At 32.4% G+C, this 22640-nt stretch overlaps 1 protein-coding gene across 1 annotated transcript; it reads right to left on the bottom strand.

Annotated features, from left to right (window-relative positions):
• Positions 1-544: 544 nt before the first annotated feature.
• On the bottom strand, positions 545-15829 carry LOC132727832 (deubiquitinase MYSM1-like). The gene is made up of 15 exons (XM_060713419.1): positions 15754-15829; positions 11337-11504; positions 10775-10913; positions 10205-10303; positions 8980-9961; positions 8521-8704; positions 8015-8145; positions 7302-7408; positions 5945-6022; positions 5329-5439; positions 4074-4260; positions 3268-3395; positions 1911-2043; positions 1503-1669; positions 545-890 (listed from the first exon to the last, which is right to left on the bottom strand). The coding sequence occupies exons 1-15, from the start codon at positions 15804-15806 to the stop codon at positions 717-719; spliced, it is 2841 nt and encodes a 946-aa protein (XP_060569402.1). The 5' UTR covers positions 15807-15829; the 3' UTR covers positions 545-716.
• Between the last annotated feature and the right edge of the window lie 6811 nt (positions 15830-22640).

The raw sequence follows: 22640 nt of genomic DNA, 5'->3' as shown, positions 1-22640 counted from the left end.
CAATGACCCCCCCGGGGCGGGGCCAATTTTGACCCAAGGGCTTTTATTTGAACAAACTAGGTAGACAACCATTAGAACATGTTTAATGCTAAATATCTTAGCTCTAGCTCTTTGGGTTCTTTAAAAGAAGATTTTTTAAGTTTTTACTATATGCATATAGGGAAAATCAATGACCCTTGGGGCGGGGCCAATTTTGACCCCAGGGCTTTTATTTGAACAAACTTGGTAGACACTCACTAGAAGATGTTTCATGCCAAATATCTAAGCTCTAGCTCTTATGGTTTTTTAAAAGAAGATATTTAAAGTTTTTTCTTTCGGTTGCCATGGCAACCAGAGTTCTGCATGGAATTAAATTCTTTGAACAATTTTTAAAGGTGACCACCAAAGGAACATTCCTGTGAAGTTTGGATGAAATTGGCTTAGTGGTTTATGAGGAGATGTTATTTAAAGTAAAAGTTTACGGACGGACGATGGACGGACGGACGCCGGACGAAAAGCGATCACAAAAGCTCACCCTGTCACTTTGTGACAGGTGAGCTAAAAATGTTTTTAAAACATCATTTTTCTCATTAATTTTTTCATTAAAACTTCAAACTTTGACATTAAAATGCATGAAGTACTTGTAACATTTAAATGTATCAAGCACATGTAACATTAAAATGCATATAGTACATGCATCTATAAACAATTTGTGACAAATTCTTATCAATCATGTATCAAGAAATATTTGAGGAACTATCTGGATTTTCAGATTGAGAGAAAGAATTGCATGTATCATCTTGATGTATGTTATGATGAGCAGGAACGACCGGGGTAAAAGCTTTTCTAACACTCTCTATAAGCTGACATGTCTCTGGCTCTATACAATACGACTTCAATGATTCAATCATCTGAAAAACAAAAACAGCACAAAATGTTATTATGTAATTGCAAGAAAACACGTTTTTGCATACACTCAAACTACCTTCTTTAAATTTTGTGGGTCTTCTCAGGTGCTGGTTGAAAACTCAAATAATGCACAGCAGGGCATACAAGGTCTTTTGCCAGTAAAGATGGAACTTTGCTCTATGACTTAAAAAATGTTGGCATGACCCTTAATCCCAACCAATGATTAAACCATTCTGTTTAGCTTTGTTGGAGATTGTTTTTCACAAAGCAAGTATTTAGGCTATAATTTTAAATGTAAGATCTGAGGTTATACACTTAATGGCTTATTCATGGTTTAAGTGTCCAGCAAAGGAAGGTATAAAGTGCCCTGTATTTTCATATGGTCTCTCAAAACAATTGCACTGAAGTCATTAAAGATTTAAGTGGAAAAAATAATTTCACAAGCTTTGTTTACATCTCTCGCCATTACTACATTAATGTATTCTATAGCTCCATTGAAAAGGTTACCTCTTTTACACTACCCTTTTCAAGGTAATATTTAATTGTTTTTTTTTGTTTGTTTGGTTTTTTTATACTACCATAATGTAAAAAGTACCACATGTATAATAATTTACCTTTTCTAAACAACTTACTCCCCTTGATGAGTTGTATATTGAAGTAAGATCAACCTTGTTTTGGTAGTTACTGTAGCTAGTGGCCAGATCCTGGGCTGTCAACACAATATGGTTTACTTCTGACATATTGCACAACTTTGTTGTATAACTGAATTTATATGGTATATCTGCAAATAACAACAAAAATAGTCACTAAAATCAAAACATTGTCATAAATGATGCTTATTGATAAAACTTCACGATAATTATTTTTTCATGATTTTATCTTGATATTTTAATGTTCTTTATTGCTATGCCTTTATTATTTATCTTATTAAGCTTTAAAAAATGACGAGTGTGATATGACTTATATCTCACTGGTATATAAATGAAATATCTCATTGTAAAGTGTAAGATAAATGTTCATACTGCACTGTAGTTGTGGCTGTATCTCATTACTAATGGTAAGGCAGTTAACTTCTGAACACATTCCAGTCTTCCTCATGTTGTATGGACTCACTATCACACCCACAAAATTACAACCTCCCTTTGAGAACCAATTCTGTAAATAAACATAACATTTCCAAATCATATACCAGTATATCTGCCTTTGATAATGATATATATCTTCATAGATGCAGTTTTAAATTTAAGTTTAATTCGTAAAAAGAGATTACAATAATGTCATTTGATTTTGTACATCTAAATTTTAGTATATGGGAGAAATTTTGCTAAAAATAAGAGAAATACAATGTAAAAGAGTTTTTGATTTAAACTGACTTGGCTTGCTATGCACATGTAGATTTAAATGCATTACAAGACTTGGCTTCATTTCATTCATTTATTTATTTATTTTTATATGTAGTTAACATTACAAATAAAGATATCTTGAGAATTTTACGGTTTTATAAGCAAAGTCCTAAATTTTATCTGTTTGTTTTCCTGGTTTTTATGCTGATTTTAACATGTTTTTTGGTCATATCTTGGTAGTCCAACAACCTAACCAGCTTTCCTGGATAAACTAACCATTAATTACAAATTTCTCCATAAGTGACCAACAACTTATCACTGATAATTTCTAAATCAGCAGTGAAAGACAATTGACAATTACACTCAATATTTGATTTCAATAGTCACGACAACTGGATAAATATTCTGATGCTCTCCATGTTCAGCTACGCAGGATTGACTAACAATACACAAAAAAGAACCAATTGAACCGGGTGATGCTCCCCGAATAGGTTTTGAACACAGAAAAGTATACCTCTTGTAGTTTCAGAGTTATGTCCCGAACAAAGTCCGAAGTGCAATTAATCCAAACTTAGGCAAGACAGAGTTACTGTTCTTTGCACTGCTTATCTACCCATTGAGATATATATACCAGAATACCTACAAAGTTTCTTTTTCATATCGTTTATAGTGTGAGAGTTATGCAAAATGTAAATATAAACAAAGGCAACAACTCCAAAATTTGGCAATGCAGAGTTACTGTTCCTGTGCACTGCATATCTACCCAATGAGATCTATCTAGCTACAAAGTTTCCTGTTTATATCTCTTGTTGTTTCAGAGTTATGTCCTAAACAAGAAAAGCGGACAGACGGACAAAGCGGCAACTATATGCTCACCCTTCGGGGAGCATAAAAATCAAAGTCAGTTCAAATAAACACGTTTCATTCATTCATTCATTGGGCAATTCTTCTTCCAAACATTTTGCGGACAGGAAGATTTACCAAGTTATAAGACACTCAAGGATTGTGTTGATGATATTTCTGCATCAGAATATACCTGAAATTTTAGCTGTGTTTCAATATCTCTGACTGACGGGTTTGGGGCAAAGGTTGGATGAGAATGGTACCAGCCCACTACTTCCATACCTGACCCTCGGATCTCCTCACTTGCCTGGTTTTGAGAAACTGAAATAATTACAACAATACAATTAGATTATGCATAATTATCTTTTTACATAAAAACAGTTTATTGCATGGGTGCAAGTTGAAAATGTCAGAGGACCTGACAATCCTGAATTTAGCATTATTTTAATTTGTTTTATAAAGAAAGTGCTTTTAGGAGTATGAAAAACCTGAACTTTAAGTAAATGCCTAAAAACCTGTTTATTGTACACCATACCATTGTTAGTTTAATGGATTTCAAAATTAAAAAACTAAAATTATGCAGCCAATTATATAAAATCTGGATGTAACCACTGGAAACACCACTGGAAATAAAGAATTTTACCTATTACATTGTAATGAATGTTTTTTTTTTTTTTTGTATGGTTTTATGTCACACTGACACTTAAGTTTATATTGCACCTTTTGAGCTTAAGAGGTGGAGAACCAACCTCCTGTAATTTAACTTAAAAGCTTCTTTACATGAAAAAATCCTTGGTGGAAAATGAATCCACAGCAGTAAGGGGAAGAGATCAAAGCCGGCATGCTTAACCACTCAGCCAATAAAGCCCCATGACAATAAATAATAAATTGAATGGTTAACCTATTCGGACAAAAGTTCCACCATAAAAAGATTTGTATATACATGTTCAAGTAAGTCTAAAGTAAAACTATAATTTATGATTCTCACAATATAATTACCTGGATCCATTTCACACTGCATGCCCGTACTAATGCTGTTACATGGTGTTGCCATGGTAATGATAAGTTTACCTTGCTCTGCACAAAATTTACCACCCAGCATGCCAATTACCTCTGTCTTGGATATATGACTGTGTATATCCATGACAATAAGTGCTGAGCAATGAATCTCTACAAGGAAAGGTGCCTGAAATAAATATAACTACAAATGTATCAAACATTCTGTTGTCATGGCATATATTAGACATAGGATGCCGCAACAACATGGGCTCTAAGATTGGCAATAATCTGCATTACTGTAAGAAAGTATACTAAAGTGTCTGCTACAAAGTTTTGGACAAGCATATTTCTAAAATACCTATATGGAAGAAATATGTTTGTATAATTCTTTTTGAGCAAATGTCACATGTACAAAATCATCGCTATAAGTTTAGTTTAAACATTATTTTATTTCTATTTTTACAACATAAATATAATTATACAGTAAGCATATACAATCACACTGACATATTTTTTGGATTGGAAAACAAGTCAAATGTGACTTATGTAAATTCCTTTCCACAATAAGTTTTAACCCTACTAACAGAGCAGCGTAATATTTTGTTCTTGAACATTTTATTTTGTTTATGTACAATATCAATGAGTGTAACACATCAAAGTGCTGCAAGTACATAGACCTTGAATGTAAGTACATAGGTCTTTAATAAGGCAAAATGTACAAAAGGAATTGACTGATATTTAGTATTTTAGTTTTGCATGGTGTTTCAATCCTATACTTGTGTAGATTACATGCTCTTATCCGATTGTCTAGTAATCATCTAATGGTATCATTTTATTTTGTAAAAACATCATACAAACAAGTTATGGACAAGTAAATAACTGCAACTGCATGTAAGACTATTTAACAAATACAGCAAGTGTTATCCCCCGCAGTGACTTTGACCTTTAAGCTAGGGACTTGGGTTTTGCATGTGACACATCGTCTACTTATGGTGGTGATTGTATTAATTTATTTCGAAATCCCATCATGAATGCAGAAATTATGGACTAGACATGAAGTATATACTTTTTTTACAAACACACTCATGAACACACATTAGCAATACAAACAAATGACACATGATTTTCATGACAATGAAACTTAAAAAAAATATGAAGAGAGAAATCATATCAGTGTACAAATGTATAAACATTGCAACACTTAATTATCTCATTTAATGAGATGAAATTTACAACTTGTAAATTTTAAACTTACAGGATTTTCATCATCAAATGAAAGACATGGTATCAGCTTGAACGGATCATATGCTGTTTTTATTTGTTTTGGCTTTGTCTCTTTTGGCTGACTTTCAATCAAAATTCCATGCTGAAAAAAGTATGATAGGTATTTACATGTAAATGATCAAAAAAGTTATGTTCAATAAAATTGTTTAAAACTTATAATGTGTTCAAAGGACACTTATGCCCCCACGTTTGTCAGTGGCGTATTTACATACTTAGGCATATCTTATAAAAGTCAGGCATTCTTAAGTTGGAAAATATTTAATCATCAAGGCCACAATGACTTTGACCTCAAGATCAATTGCAATCATCTACTAGACATGGCCAACCTTCTCACCAAATCTTAGGACATTAGATGGAAGCATTCCCCAGTTAATGCTTAGACAAGCTTTAAGTGATCAAGGCCATGGTGACCTTGATCTAAAACTGATAAGTGTCATCTACTTGTGATGGTCAGTGTCCCTACAAAGTTACATGGACCGAAACTTATTCCTTCTTTAGTTATTGATCCAACAAGGCAAAGGTAAAGTATGTACATAAGGACAAACTAATGTTCTACAGAAATGTAAAATGTTGGATAATCAAGATACCTCAAAAGTTGTTCCCTCAAGGTCTTTTTCATCAATCCAAAATCCAAAAGCATCTTTTACTTTTCTTTTTCTTGGTCTCTGTAATAAAAATAAACATTTTAACAGGTTTTATCATTTGTTTTCCCAAATGGTATATCCAGCTGGCTATATGTAAACAAGTATTAAGTGCAATAAATAATAAAATTCTACCTGTCCACAATCTGCTCTCGAGATGAGCATTATATAATTATCATAACCCCATGGATGTTGCAGGTTTAGACCTTGTACCCACACATATACATATTAACAGAGCAACAGTGTACAAATAAATACCTAGGTAAAACAACTCATATCAATGTACATTAATAACAAAGTGTCCATATTATTAATGCAAGCTGGCAAGATTATACCAGTGATATTTGCAAGTCATGATCATAATGTGCACCCAAAGTTATGTTTATTTAGGAATTAGATATAAAAATCTGGAAACAAATTGATCCCTCGGAAGCATTAATCACAACAAAATTACATGAAAATTGCAGACTCGGTTTGATTGAGTCTATACATGAGGGATAATGAATAAGTGCAACATCCCTCACGCCCCCTAGCACCTGTTTGAGCAGTACACAATTCTCAACACTTAATAGTGCTGGCATCAATGATCAATTACAAACATCTGAACGAAAAACTGTGCATTATTATACTATAATGCACAAAGAATTAATATCTATTTACATTCTAATACATTAAGAAAAGAAAATATAGTTGGACTATATGTTTGGTGCTTAAATTTGTTTTCGTCTCAGAGTTTCCAATAGAAACGGTCTTTAATGGCTGTTCCAGTCGGTTGAAGAGAAACTGTTGTTAAGTTTACCGTTTGCAGAAACATTTTGAGAATAGTGAATTTTGAAAACGTTGATCAAATTTTTGTGTTTTATTTTATTTCACTTTATATTTTTCAAGTGATAAGTGAAATAAATGTGAAATTTAACTGGTTTTGCGACATTGAAATAGCGTTTTTGTTTAGACTGATTTTGCATGCTCTGTTTGGCGCTACATTGTAATGTCACGTGAACGACACTTTAAACGTCTCTACAGCGTTTATGACTGAATAAAAGATATTGGTGTCCGGATATATTTTCATAGTTGGACAAATTTTTATCATTCTAGATAGTTTTCAGAACAAAATTCAACAAAAAGTTGTTTTTTATTTATCAGATTTTTCAAATAAAATGGCGCTGTCAATGTGTCAGTTTGAAAATACAGAGGGAGGAAATAAGAATGGCTAATGCATTGTTGTGAAATAAATCACGCTTAAAACCTTCTTTGTCTATATAAGAGAAATCTACAAAAGTGTTAGAGTATGTTTTATACTTACCATAGCTTCTAACTTTGCAGAATTTACTTCAAATGTAGAATCTTTGGACAGTTTTTCTCGACCAACTAGGGAAAATATTGACCTTGGATGTTTGTAAGCTGCTTGCTCTGAAATAAACATAGTAAATGTATTAACCCATAACCTGCTGAATTTCTTCAATGGACTTCAGGAGGAAAATTTCAATTTTTCAAATACAAGTATGGAGCAAGGCTGGACTACACAGATGTGTCTATACATGTACTGATTACTATAGTGTCATCATTTAAAGTTCTAATAAGGTAAGGGTAAATAAAAAGCAATGACAATTTTAGTTCCTTTTTTAAGTTAAAAAGACAAGAGTCTTTTCAGATAATGAATATTGGAAGTATACAAAGCTCATAGTGAATACCTTTGATAGTTTCTGAGAAAATAGACCTTAACTAAAATGTAAAATAACACAGACACCAAATCCAATGACGCAGAGAGGGTCATGACAAAAAAGATATGTTTATCAATTTTACAAATGTTAATAGCTTATAAATAGAATTTGTCAGAAGTAAGCAAACAAGAATGCTTATTAGCAATTTACTTCAGCTGTACTGTTTTTACCTTAAATTGTCCAGGTTAACCAATGCCAAAAGACAGGATCATAACAATCACTCCCACTTAGTTATCTATGAAAAGTGAAAATTAAATTAGTTTAAAGAAATTTATTTAAACACAGTATAACCTACCACATCCAAAATTAATGGCTCCTATACATTCAAGATAAGCATGTACTCTGCCTATACTGTTTACATCTCCACAATTCTTTAATCCCGGTCTCACTGATGTTTTGTTTAAATAGCTAGGCTGACATTTTTTCCTGAAAACAATACAAGAAGATTTTAACAGTTTCAGTTTACTTTTAGGCCATAATCTGATCATTTGTCAACATCAAAAATAATTTTTTTTATTGCAGTATAAATTAATACTTCCACCACTAAATTTAGGTATAGGCTAGCTTTTCTGGTTGTGGAAGACCTCAGGTATCCTTGCAAGCATTATTTCAGGCACCCAAGTAGAACCGTAGTCTTCCATAAGTTAGCTGGATAGTATCACATGAAAGATGGGAATTAAAACATTTAGCAATGAGGGGCATGTGACCTAAAGGCCATCATCATCCTGCCAAAAGGACCACTTTCTATCTTAAAGATATTTCTCAGATATTAAAAACATAATTTAAGACAAAATAACATACCAAGATTCAATGATGTAATTTCTTATTTTCAGGTATCTTTCAGGAGTTTTTGATGGTCTGTTATCAAAAAATTCCTTGAGGACACTCTTCTCTTGTTCTGTTATCATCTTTGGTTGTAAACTTATTTCTGTAACTGGTACAGGAAAATGGACAACTTCACCGTCATCTCTCACTAAAGCATTCACTATAAACACAAAATTAAATCATATCACTTAAATTCAGAGAAAAACAATTTTTTTTTTGTGTCTACATTAGTATCTAAAACAAAAACATTTCAATAAATGTATGTTTCAATGAATAAAAATGTTGAAGTTCAGGCTTAAATTTAGTGACAGAATTTAGGGCAAGAAAACCACAAGCCATCTGAAAATGTATAACAAGATTGTTTTTATTAAAAGGTATAACAGATCAAAAATACTGAAAAGAAAAAAATCCTAATTAAAGACATCAATCACTCACCAAGAACTTTTTGAGTGTCTATTTGTTTCACTGTATCTTCCTTCTTTAAGAAACTTCTATCCTCCAATGTTACAGAACTGCTTTCATTCTCATTTACTACAATGTCATTTTTTACTGGAATCAGTTCTTCATTCTGTTCAGTATTATTTCCTATGGTTTCCGTCACTTTGGCTTGTACATCAATATCTGGTATATCTTCTCCACTTATTTTTGCTTGAGATTCACATGTTTTCCATTCTAAAAATGTTTCTTTATCAATTTTCTTCCCTTCTGTTTTAGTCATAATCTGACCACTTTGTGTATAAATATTGTCAGTGTTTTCGTTAACTTGATTACTATCATTAAAATTTGCTTCGTTCAGTAACTTTTCATACACAGAGTTTGGTGAAGTGGACCTACCAATCAAAAGAGGGTTTACATCTGTATCATCATTTTCAATATCAATATGAATGTCATCATCACTCTCATTGGCCACATTCTTTTCCTCATCATTTTCTCCGCCAATAATATCAGCAACAGCACAAAATCCATCTAGATTTTCTATCAAACTTGGAGTTATTGTCAATTTCTTGTCCAGCACAATATCTGATGTCAGCTGACCAGTACTATGACTTGTAACATGCTCTGTATGCTTATTCAAACCATTTTTCTTATCACATGATTTTCTTTTGCATTTTAATTGGTTGATTCGTGCAACTTTCTTAGCATTCTGGGAAAAAGTTAACTTGTTACTGGAGCTTTTTGATACAAGGTTTTTTTGTTTGGCTGATTTACCTTTCATTACACGTTTTTCTTTTGATGGTATCCGCCCACGTCTGGGTAGAATACATTTTTCTAGATTTGGAACTGTTGGCATTGCCGTAGTTACTGTTTCTATAGTTAGAGTGAGTGGATCCTGGCTACAAGTCACTGGAGAGCTACTGGTTGAAGTTGATGAAGTTGATGCTTCAGATTTAGGTGGCGAAACTTCCTTGTCTTTACTCTGAAATAGTTCAAAGACACGAATGAATATGGTTATAGAAAAAAAAGAACAAGCAATTATATGTAAAATATGTACTGTACATACAAAATTGTGTACACGGAAAAATAACACAATGAACAATATAACGGGACAAATCCAAACAAATAGTTTGTTAAACTAAACATATTTAAACTTTTAGTCAAAGGGAGATAACATTCATAATTTTTCATTACTATATTTTGATAAGATTTTTCCCATACTTACTAATGTTCTGAACAACTGATGAGCAAAGTTTTTAATCTGAGTGCTTGTCCGTGTTGGTATAAGCTCTGCTATCTTTGTCCAGCTTCTACCATATATTTCCTGCAAGGATGATATTAAAATTTACCAAATTATATTTGTTGTCACCACAGCACATGACTCCATTCAAAGCCTGTACTTATTTCTAGTTTCTTAACTGGTAACACATGACTTACTTTGTAACTGATATATATAACTTTTACAGATCTTGAGAAATGCATGATTGATTTAAAAATCAAAGACATTGTCATAAAATTAAGTAAATTAAAGCCTTTACTAATGGAAATACATCACAAAGTGTAATATACACACATCACTATCCAAAAATATATAAAAGAAAAATAGTTTTATTTATTTTGTCATTTATTTATTTCCATACCATTCCTCTTTTGCACATCATAAAAATCAATCTTTTTCCTGATACAATTAAATACTTACATACTTCTTACATCATTTTGTCTAGTAATGCACAATGAAAGTAATCAAACTGACAGTAAATATTTAAGGGCAGTGGTCAACTTCATTAGAACTCACCATTCCTTTATGGAACATGTCTTTTTCCTCCTTTGTCCAGACAATCTTTTTCTGTTCTCCTTTCTTCTTTCCCAGTCCAACACCAACAGACATAGCCAACTGTTGTTTACCTCTCCCCGTCTTACCACTTATATAATATCTTTACTTTAGTAAAGGCATAATTATAATATACCAGGAATTTTGGCAAATACAGGACATTCAGTATTCTTTGAAAACAAAACATTTCTACCAGAAAAGATTTACAATTCATACAATAACAGATTTCACTTGCCTAAATAATTTTTTTTTAATAATTAAAAGAAAACTGAAATGTTCTTTTTAAATAATCAAATGGCGTCAAAATTAAATGCTCAGCTGCAATCAGTAATTCTGTTGTCTTATATTCACATAGTTGGAACTGCTTCAGTTTTAAATAGAAACACTTTACAAATGTTACACTTGAAGAATAATGAAACTAAAATCTAACAAACTTTGACACAATGTATCATAAAATCAAGAAACAGGGTAAAGACTTCATTTAACTGACGACATGCAGAAACTTAATTTATCTATACAAGGATACTGTTCTTCAAGCAGCATTTTTTCAATGGTAGCTTTTGATTTTTCATCCATACAACTATTGTCTAAAGTCCAGCCTTGTTCCAGCATCCAAGGTGGGTCTGTGTATTCCGGTAGTAAGTTAGCACTCTTTGATGGTAGTTCATTACTGTCATACATGTTACTGTCTACCCTTAAATGAAAAAAACCCAGAACTGTTTGTAAGTCTGTGATAGATATAAACAACCAAAGCTCAGCAGTGGTGGGGTAATTATTCATATATGCCCAATGTTCCTATTTAAGTTAAATAGCAAATTAAATGTTGTAAATTTATGGCACAAATGATTTTTTTTTTTGTATAATGTAAAAGAAAAAAATAATATACAGATTAGCAATAGAAAATAATTGACCTTTCTTGATTTCATTTTGACTTAAAACTATTGTTCAAAAATCAATAAGCCCCACCATTTTACCTTAACACACTGCAGCTGGTATTGTATTATGACATGCAAACTTGGAGTTATAAATGATCATTAATGACGTGAAACACAAAATTTTTCTTGCATTTTACCAATTTCAATAAAATTTAATTCAAGAAATCACCCTGGTCCCATAAAAATGATTTGTAAATTATACATGATTGAGTTTCTGATTCTTCTGTGCATACGGTACCTTTACTTTTTTTAACCTTAATTTTTGTATGTGAATGTTAGAATCTTTATGCATAAACTACAAACATTTTTTTTTTTTGCTTAAGTTACCAAGAGTTTATGAGGGTTGTGCAAGGAGGGCAGGGTGCATACATCACATGCCATAATGTCCAAGATGTCTGGGACTGTCCCGGAAATAAGGTATCTGTCATAAAGATGATTTATGTCCCGGTAAAATTAAACTTAAAAATAATCTACTTTGTAGCCAGAAATTTTACATTTTATATAATCTCAATAATTGTCAAGTTTTTATTAACTTTTCTAGAATGCTATTAAATAATGGAATGATTATCCCCAGTAAAATTAAATGGTGCCACTAATCCTTTTATTGGTAAATCTATGTGCCCTTTCCAACTAACATTTATCGGCAATAATTTAGAACAATAAAAAGATGAATTGTTTACCCCCTGTGACTTCCTGAGCTAAGGTGTCATAAACTGTAATTAACAATTGGCCAGCATAAAATTAATCTGCCTGTAGGCAATTATTAACTCAACTAAGTGCTCAAACACTGTGAAAATTACCACTACATATGAGGTGATTAAAGTCTACAGGATTCGGCAAATGTTTCAGCTTTTTTCCCCCCAAACAACATGGCTAATTGTCCTCGCTTGACATAGCTTTATTATATTCTGTGACTGATTGAATTTACTAAGCTTTAATACTTAAAATAAAGGTATAAAAACAGTTAATGATTATTGCAAGTTGTAAATAATGGCAATATAGGTTTATGCCACTACATAAATTTTAGAAACAATTTGGTTGCTGATCAATGAAGTGTCTCGGAAAAAAGCCACAAAATTATGGCATGTATGGCAGGGTGTCTGACCAAAAAGACTGTGATGAAGATGTTTTGATAGCACAATACTAAACTTCTTTGATATGGTGATTATCCTGGATGTAAATGACAGGTTGTTTTTAAAATGCATTTTCTGCATCAAGTATGTTTTGTGACTTCAAATATGATCTCTTCTTCTTCCAGTACTGTACATAACCCGCTCTGGGGCATTAACATACAGAGTGTATGTACAGTGTTGTGTGGCCAACAAGCGCAAGTTTAAAAGAAGAACAGGGTAAAAATAAAATTAACTCTTGTATATCAGGGCCCCATGACTAGTCCTCCCTTGAAGGGCTCAAGGCTGACTGCTGTGGCTAGGTGCTCTGGAAGCTGGTTCCACAGGTGGATGACCCAGGATACAAAGGAGATTTTCATGGTGTTGGTTCTGCAGAATGAGACATGGAATCTGTGTAGCCGTCCGGTTAGCTCAATAGGTAGAGTGTTGGACTGTGAATCGGGCAACCCGGGTATGATTCCCGGACGGCGCGGGTCACTTTCGTTGAGATTGATTATGAAATCCTTTCTATGGTCATTTGCACTGTACCTCTGCTCTGGCATGTACATGATTTCAGTTCCTTGCGCAAGTGACGGCAACTAGTACAGGTAAACTGCTGTCCAGTCTGCCCAGGAACGATGCGGTGGTTGAACTGTGCTCTGTTAAATTCAATGTGGCTTACTATTGTGATCCGGAGTGAAAACAACCAACACCACCACCATGAAATCTGTGTCCGTAGTCATGGCCACCAAGTGTCAGGGGGTGGAAGTACTGTGCAGTTGAGATTGCTATGAAGTTGTTCCTGATCCTGTAGATCATCACTAACTTATCATCGGAGCAGCGATGCTGTAGTTTTGGCCAGCCTAGGTCTGCCATCATTGCAGTGGTGCTGCTGGTAGTCTTGTAGTCACCTTTCACAAATCAGGCAGCTTGCCTTGGCACAGCTTCCAGCTCAAAGCTTGTTGATGATGGTGGCTGTGTGTGGGACCCAGACTCTGCCTGTGTACTCTGGCAAATAAGAAACTATGGAAATGTCAAGGACGCCAGTTTTTTGTAAACAATGCGTTTGGTCTGCTAACTAAAATCAGGGCTCATCCTGGGTGGAAATTTTAGGGAGAAGTGACTTCTTCGCAAAAAATAGGGAGAAGGGAAACAACCCAATGTGTATGCATTAACATGCATGGCTATACATCCGTTAACTATAATATAAATCAGCTATTTATAAGCTTTCTCTAAATATTTGTTTATGTATTTTCATGTAGATTTATTGATAATGAAGTGTAAGAAAAAATATGATGAATAAACTAATTTTATATAACTACTTTCCTCACTTTTAATAGAATATAAAGTTACATTTGATATTGTTTCACAGTATCTGTCTATTCTGTTCTGATTACAGAAATTCTTTTATGACCTATTATGTTGTAATGCCATATTTATGTGCATATAATTATGCTTATAAAACAATTTTCAAACATCGAAGAATATGTAAAATATGTACTGCAAACATTTGTGCACATTATATTTGATCACTAAAATTATATACATTCATTTCTTATTGAAAAATTTGACTGAGAAATTATAGAAAATAAATTTCTAATTACCTCCCTTTATTTTCCTGAAATGTTAAACTCGTAATATCTTTATAAATAATGCTTTTTGATATTTACAATATTGATAAATCTTAATCTGAGCGTCATATTTATGACATTAAAACACATATCTATTTTGAAACAATAAGAACACTTCTTTCCTGACAAATTTTGTTGTTATATACATGTACATGATATACGACCGATATGTAGCATGCCGATCATGATTCGTAGTTTTTCCTGGATGTCGTGCCCACGTGCGTAAGCTGTGTCAAATTTGGCATTTCTACAAAGATAACAATGCCAAACACTCTCATTGTCTACAATATACCAATCGTAAGATTTTTGCGAATTGGCTTTCTAAATTTTCGCGTAGATGTATCAGAATCAGTAACTTTCTTTTACTGCTAGTTTTGGGTATTTCGTAGCCATGACGTGGGCGACATAACAATTTTTAATTGATGTTAACGGACTGAAATCATTCAGAATATGATTAAGTTTTAAATCCAGTCGCTGATCAGTAATGAAATTGATTATTTTAAATTGACTAACAGTTTTGTGATAGCCGTGAAAAACCCATTGCACATCACCGTTACTCGGGTTAAACACCGCGTGTATATCAATTAGGGAAGATTTGCATGTGTTTAGATGTTCGGGAAAAAACAATCTATAATTATCGCCTAATCCCGTATTAAACTCGCAAAACTGTCACACAATTAAACCCGTTTCGGGCCGATGCTCTCATTATTTACTGATTAGAGTAGGCGGTCTATCGCTTTGCATACAGGTAGACGGGTAGTATAAAGCGACGCTCTGATTGGATAATGATAATTAGCAGTCGTCATATAGGCGGATACAATCTCTGCTCTTTACATCGCCAAGTAATTACTCTTTGGGAATTAAGATTTTATCGGCGATGTTGACTTCTCTTTGATCAATTGGGAGAGCGAAATGGAAATATACACGGCGAAGTTTTCGCCTGAATCGCCCTTCCGGATGAGCCCTGTAAAATTAAATCGTCATTTTGGAAAGGCGTGGGGGGGGTACAAACTGTGTTGTTTCAGATCTCAGACCACAGGCACAGTAGATTTTGAGATCCTGCAGAATCATGAATAAAGCGTCCGTTTAAGGGCAAGGATATTCAGACCACAGGCACAGTAGATTTTGAGATCTTGCAGAAGCTTGAACAAAGCGTCCGTTTAAGGGCAAGGATATTGACAGATTTAATTCTTTTGTATCTATAGAAAAGAGCATCGTCTATTTCTAACTATTTTCTTTGCATAAGTAACCAAAAACCTATTGCTTACTCAAGTTTTAAATCAAAATCTCCAAGAACATCAATTTCGCCTTCTTCCGCCATTTTGAATTGACTTTCAGAATGTACATGCGAATTTGATTTAAGTTACTGATAGATTGCACGTATTCTATAATATTTACACAGATAAGTAAACATTTTCAATGAATTATAAAGTGCATAATATTTAGCATTCATTATATTTTATATATTATGCTTTTAGGTTTTTCGAAAATGCGGCTATGGTAAAATGTTATAAATTCGTACAAAGAATATTCGACCCAGAATATGCGAACATAAAAAATATAGGTTTAATACCACTAATTGATACACTGACATTTTATTTGAATAACAAGAGATTAAACCAAAAAATGTGGTGAAATTCTTACTGTAATCCATCTTTCTGATTAATAGAATTACACAGGTTAGGGATTTAAAAGTCACCAAATCAGTTGTTGTATAAACTTCAAATGAATGCCATAACTGTTGAAAAACCAACTTCATTCAAATGGGAACGCATTTTGATGACAATGAAATAGATTGGAAACCAATATTTAATATACATTTGAAGTCTACAATCGACACCAATCTTCGTAGTTTTCAATAAAAAAATTAATGCGTTAAGTCTCAAAAAATATATATCTTTTCAAATGCAAATTATCATCTAGTAATTTATGTGATTTTGTTCTATGGAGATAGAATTTATTGAACAATTAATATGGTCAATTAACACAACACAAATCCAAACATTTTTATTCTCCAAAGGTTATTAAATATCTCGTACTAAACTTAAAAAGTTGCAGGTTTGATTGTGCCGAAGAATATTTAAATTGAAATATCATTATGTAAGTACAAATAAGAGTAGTGTTACCTACCAAGGATGACTTACGTGGACAGTAGTTTTCACTTTCCATAACTATCCATGCACAAGCGCAATCAAGCCGGACCTGCAACAATAATTTTCAATTTTGTCCTTTTGGACTTTGTTAATGGATTTTATTTTTCTCTATTTCATAAAATTTGTCATCATCATTGCACCCGAAATGTATTGCGACTGGTATGGTGTTTCCTTCTTTGATTGATTTATGTTAAACAAGTGTCTTGTGTTCTATGTTTATAGATTCAGTCCTATTTTTTCAGCGTTTATTTAACCATCAGACGCCCGCAAAACATCTGATAATCTAGCTTATTTAGGTTTAAATCTAACTTTGTTAGTTTTTTCCTCATTGATTTCTTTATCTTATGAGAGGGAAAAATAGTCTTATAGTTCTTCTCATTATATTCATAACTTCATGCAGAATATAAGAGAGAAAAAACAACAAACAAAGGGAAACAAGATCTTGTCACAGATAATTCAGCTGTCTAATACCGTTATAATGGTGTTTGATTTAATGCCTCAAGCCATATAAATGTCTCAGATTTTTTATAGTATTTTTTGTAAAAAATATCAATTTCTTTAAAACACACGAATTCTTTATATAAGAAATTGATATTTTTTACAAAAAAGAGGAAAATTTAATTATTTGCGTAATTTTAAATTTGCTCATATGTGGATTCGATTTTATTATATTACGATGTTCGTAACCATAGCAACCTCAATTAATCTTCGATGAAAAAATCTGAAATGACGTTTCCATCGACATTCCAAATATTATCAATGTAGCTGATCTACTTTTTGACTTAAAAAATCTAGATTCGTTCAATTTTTTTCTTCACAATTTCCGTAACCATTCTTAATACGGTTCTATAACCACATAACAAGTATCAACAAATTAGCTACTTTCTTTTTAGTTTTAGCAGGATTAAGTTTATTAGGTGCAGAATGAAAGATGTATGTATCGAAAAATAATAAAAAAAATTGACATGCTTAATCTCCATATGGTGCTTTATCCAGAATCCAGATACATCACCAACCTAGCCTTTGTACTTTCTGAGTTACTGAAATATCCAGATTTTTTTTGGGAATGACAGAATGACCTGTAGACCAATGAAAAATTAAAATGACATGCATAATTTCCATAAAGTCCCTCGGCGGAAAAATAAAATGGCGTAAATAACATCCATACGGCTCTTTATGCACGTACAACGTCTAGCATTTATTCAGTTTATTTATTGGTTATCATCTTTTCTGCACTTATATATTCTGGTTTTCAATTCATGTATAGATATATGACATCTGAACTCTCAGATTAACTCCACCTACTCTCATGTCGTACACGCCTGGCGAAGATGAAATGTAGTAAATTAAGACGTTCAGTCTTGTGTTCTGCATTACTCTCATTATACATTAGTATTATATATCTAATGCATTCAATACATAATATATATAATTAAACAAGAGCAAAACATGAAAAATTATTTAACTCCGGTCTTATTTCTAACCAGTTGGCCTTCTTATGGCAGGGTAATTTTTCTTACGGGTATAATTTGGGGATTTTTATTTACATATTTTATTCACTGGGTCAAGGTAAACTTAATTTGGTCTAACAGATGTTACAATCAGTTTTGAGATCATGTGATTCTTTTCTCAACAAGGACCGTGTCACTGCTATAATTAAGTTACAATAATTTATCAAACTGAAATCCGTTTTTATTTGTTTGGGTCGTCAGACCAAACAAATAATGGTAGCGAAATTTCAGAGCCTAATGCTGTTAATTGCAAATGCCTAAAGTAGTCCACTTTTTTGAAGCGGTTACTTCCCTTTATATGTACACTAACGCCGAAAAATTCAGGGTAGATCAATGCGTAAAGATTGTCAAATGACAGGAGCATTAATTTTCAAGCAAAGTAGTTCCCGAATGGTCGAAGATTTCTAATATTGTTTCATTCTTTATAGATATACATGCTTACAGCAAGCTCCATGATTATTTACATCTGTGTTTAGCGTCGAAATAATAAGAGTTACAAACCCTAATTTAGAATAATATGGTTTTCTTCAGGTCGTTAACTTATAATTTTACCGTGGCCGGGGGGTTTGCACGCTCGCTTATGAATCGAGAGGTCTCGAGTTCAAATCCCCGTTGAGGCAACTCATTTTTTTTTAAATTAAGTCAAATAAACATTGAATTGACTATCAGTGTTGCAATTAGTCTTATAGCCAATTATCTACAGTTAAAACACTGGAAAGCATTGGTGGCACTATACAAAAACAAATTGGTTTATAATCTCACAACCTTCACCTTTCTGACATTCTGAGACCCAAACAAATTCAGCGCCTTCTGTGCTTTGATTTTGTTTGTTGGTTTGTTTGTTTGTTGCTTTTTTTTAGTTTAAAATTTACCGAACACGCGAGATTTGTTGCTATATCATCGGTTTGAAAGTCGCAAAATAACAAATTTGTGCTGCCAAAAAAAATCAATTATAAATATCAGAAAAGTTTTATGGTACATATAATGTACTTGTTCATTTTACATATTTTAAATTTAATAAAAAGAGTTTTAAATCATCACCAATATGTTGTCATCAAGCCTCTAGATAGTCACGAAATACCAGGATATCACTTCCTCTTCCAAAATTTTCTCGGGTAGCATGCCCTCGAACCCCCCTATTTAAGGAGTACATATCAAAATAGCTCAGTTACGCCCCTGCTAAGTGAACGATTTTTATTGTTTTCGGCAGTGAATTTGGAAAAAAGTTACCAGCTTAAATGCATGTCCCTCATATATTGAACAGATACGTTACCACACTTAAGGTAAACCTGAGTAAGAGTAATATGAACTTGTAACATATTAATAGTTTGCTATTGAACTCAAGTTTTATCATATTTCATAATTCAAAAATAATTTTGACTACAATATACATGCTAGAACCACAATGACTTTGCAATGATGAGGCAATTTGGATTATACTTTAAAGTGAAACAGATACGTTACCATGATATCCCACTGAGAAACATTTACTATTACCAGCACTTAAAAGTAGGATCGCATTTATGCATTATTCAAATATATGCTTTATAAAACTTAATATTTGATCTATTTGGAAAACATATATGTATTATATCTAATATATTTTAGATTTTTGAACAACAGATACGTTACCAATATTTATGGTTTGAATCTTAATTGGCGATTTTGCTCAGTTTTGAAATGGTTTCATGTTAAAAATTACAGCATAACGTACGTGTAGCCGATAAATGATGCATTGATCTCGATTTTATTGGAAAACTGAAAATGTGAATCAGGAATTTGAAATTCAAGGATTAGTTGAGTTTTCTAGAAAATAAAATGTTGAAAAACAGGAAAGAAACATATAAAGATTTACTGTTTTATTTCCTGGAATAAATATATGTTGATATCTTTTTGGTTTGCAAAATTTGTATTAAAAATAAAATGTAGAGGACTGTATAACTTCTGGTAACGTATCTGTTTATCATTGTAACGTATCTGTTTAGAAAGAGATTTGAGTACTGTTTAATATATATAACTAAATCTTCAACAAAACTTTGGTTTAAATTAGTAATATATGGTTAGGCAATATATAACAGCACTGTAATGTAATGAAAAAAAAAACAACATAATTATTAAAGTATTTTTAAATGAATGCCCGTTAGTTTTCAAATTTTAGTCAGCGTCGTATCAAGATAGTCTGTCTATGGTAGGAATGGACTAATTTGGATATAGATCAAAATCTTGGAGGTGCACATATATATGGATTGATTATAATACTAGGTTGGTTTTCTTTAAGCAGTACCATTGTTTCTGATATAATTTTGTTAAATGTAGATAAGCATATACATGTAGGCTTACTCATATCACCAAGTATGACACAATCAAGGATCGAGATTGTACCAGTATATAAAGACAATTGAAAAGCAGATGAACCAAAAAGACAAACGAAATACAGAATGTCAATTCACACTATGAAACACTCACATTAATCTAGCTGTTACATATTCTAATAGATGGGTGTCTTTATTTAAATGTTCTTGTTAAAGTCACAATGTTATTTGACTATTTGAAGCTACAGTCAGAAAACAATAAAACCTAAAAAAAACTGGAAAAGATTTTGTGTGTTCTATTTAATATTAAAAGTACTGGTTCAGACATATTATTTATTGGTCAGTTGTTTAAAAAACTTTATGAATATCTATCTACGTGTTCAGGGTTTTTCATAATTTTGTTCATAGTAGAACGGTGAAACAGATACGTTACTATGATTTAATATTCGTTTCCACTTAGCGGAATAAATTTATACTGTTAAGTAAATCCGAGCAACATTGTGTCAATAGATAAGTATGGAACATCAGTATTTTTATTGACCTAAAACGCTTTTAAACAAGTCTGATTAATAAGTTACATTTTCATCAGCTTCAGTTCGACGTGGATTGTTTTTAAAAATGCATATTGATGCATAATATTTTGTTATTTATACTGGTGAAGAATGATAATAAATTTCTAAATTGTGTATATTCATGCTAAGTATTTTTATCTAGTCTCTGAAAGCAATTGGAAAAATGGTAACGTATCTGTTTTTTGCACAAATCTCGAATTCTTGGTGTCTATCTCCTATTAACTAATATTAATTAACAATGTATATTTAGCATTAGATTGCCATACACATACATATATTTGTACAACTACATAAAGTACAACATGTTATTTATATCTTAATATGTCTTTAATACGACTCGTATATCAAAAGAAGGTAGATTTAAGCTTAAATAAACAATTTCTAATAAAGTTTTTTTTAAAGTAAAAGAAGATTAAACATACTAAATTTATTATTTTTCATGGAGGAGGCGCGTACTGTAGGGAGTAAAACGACTATAAATTACCTAGTTTATTGAGATATATAGAAAACAAGAATGTCGAACGACACATATACCCCCCTTTCTTGCCCTTGACTCACATAATTGGTAATTTTGTTACAGAAACTTGCCAAAAATGGGTACATGGAAGTGTTCAATTATGGAAAAAAGAAAAATAATGAAGACTTTGTGATGAATAGTTTTTCAAGATAATGAGATATTTAAGGCCCCTGTGAACTAGAACTTTGAACTAGTGACCCAAAATCAAAAGGGGTCATCTAATAGGTATTACCAATTAATACTACAAATATGAAGACTTTGTGATAAATAGTTTTCAAGATAATAAGCAGAAACCAAACTGACATTCAAGAACCCTGTGAACTTTACCTTTGACTTACTCACCCCAAAATCAATAGGTTCACTTACTTGTGATAAAAAATCTTCAAGATAATATGCGGAAACCATTCTGACACTAAAGGCCCCTGTGACCTTGACCTTTGATCTAGTGACCCCAAAAGCAATACGGATCATCTGTTTGTTATGACCAATCACTTTGTGAAATATGAAGACTTTATGATTATTATCTTTCAAGATAATGAGCTGAAACCATTCTACCATTTAAAGACCCTGTGACCTTGACCTTTGACCTAGTGACCCAAAAATCAATAGGGGTCATCTATTAGTTATGACCAATCAATATGTAAAATATGTAGACTTTGTGATAAATAGTAACCAAGATAATAAGCGGAAATCATATTACCATTTAAATTCTGTGACCTTGACGTTTAACCTAATGACCCCAATACCAATAGGGGTCATCTACCACTTGCGATCAATCAATATGTGAAATATGAAGACTTTGTGATGAATACTTTTCAATATAATCAGCGGAAACCATTCTGACATTTGAGGCCCGTGTGACCTTGATCTTTGACCTAGTGACCCAAAATCAATAGGGCTTATTTACTAGTAATGACAAATAACTATGTGAAATATGAAGACTTTGTGATAAATAGTAACCAAGATAATAAGCGGAAATCATATAACCATTCAAGGATTCTGTGACCTTGACGTTTGACCCAATGACCCCAATATCAATAGGGGTCATCTACCACTTGCGATCAATCAATATGTGAAATATGAAGACTTT

The sequence above is a fragment of the Ruditapes philippinarum genome, unplaced genomic scaffold (assembly GCF_026571515.1).
Source record: "Ruditapes philippinarum isolate M1 unplaced genomic scaffold, ASM2657151v2 ctg9797_1_1_1_1, whole genome shotgun sequence".
Lineage (NCBI taxonomy): Eukaryota > Metazoa > Mollusca > Bivalvia > Venerida > Veneridae > Ruditapes > Ruditapes philippinarum.
This window is presented reverse-complemented; position numbering and strand designations above follow the sequence as displayed.

Bases quoted from the DNA above. Each gene is read 5' to 3' on its own strand.
- LOC132727832 (XM_060713419.1), bottom strand. From the start codon at position 15,806: ATGGCGGAAGAAGGCGAAATTGATGTTCTTGGAGATTTTGATTTAAAA. The intron at 6,023-7,301 runs GTAAGTATAAAA...TTTTTATTACAG, and splicing joins CTGCAAAGTTAGAAGCTATG to AGACCAAGAAAAAGAAAAGT. The intron at 2,044-3,267 runs GTATATTCTGAT...GTTTATTTACAG, and splicing joins AAACACAGCTAAAATTTCAG to AATTGGTTCTCAAAGGGAGG.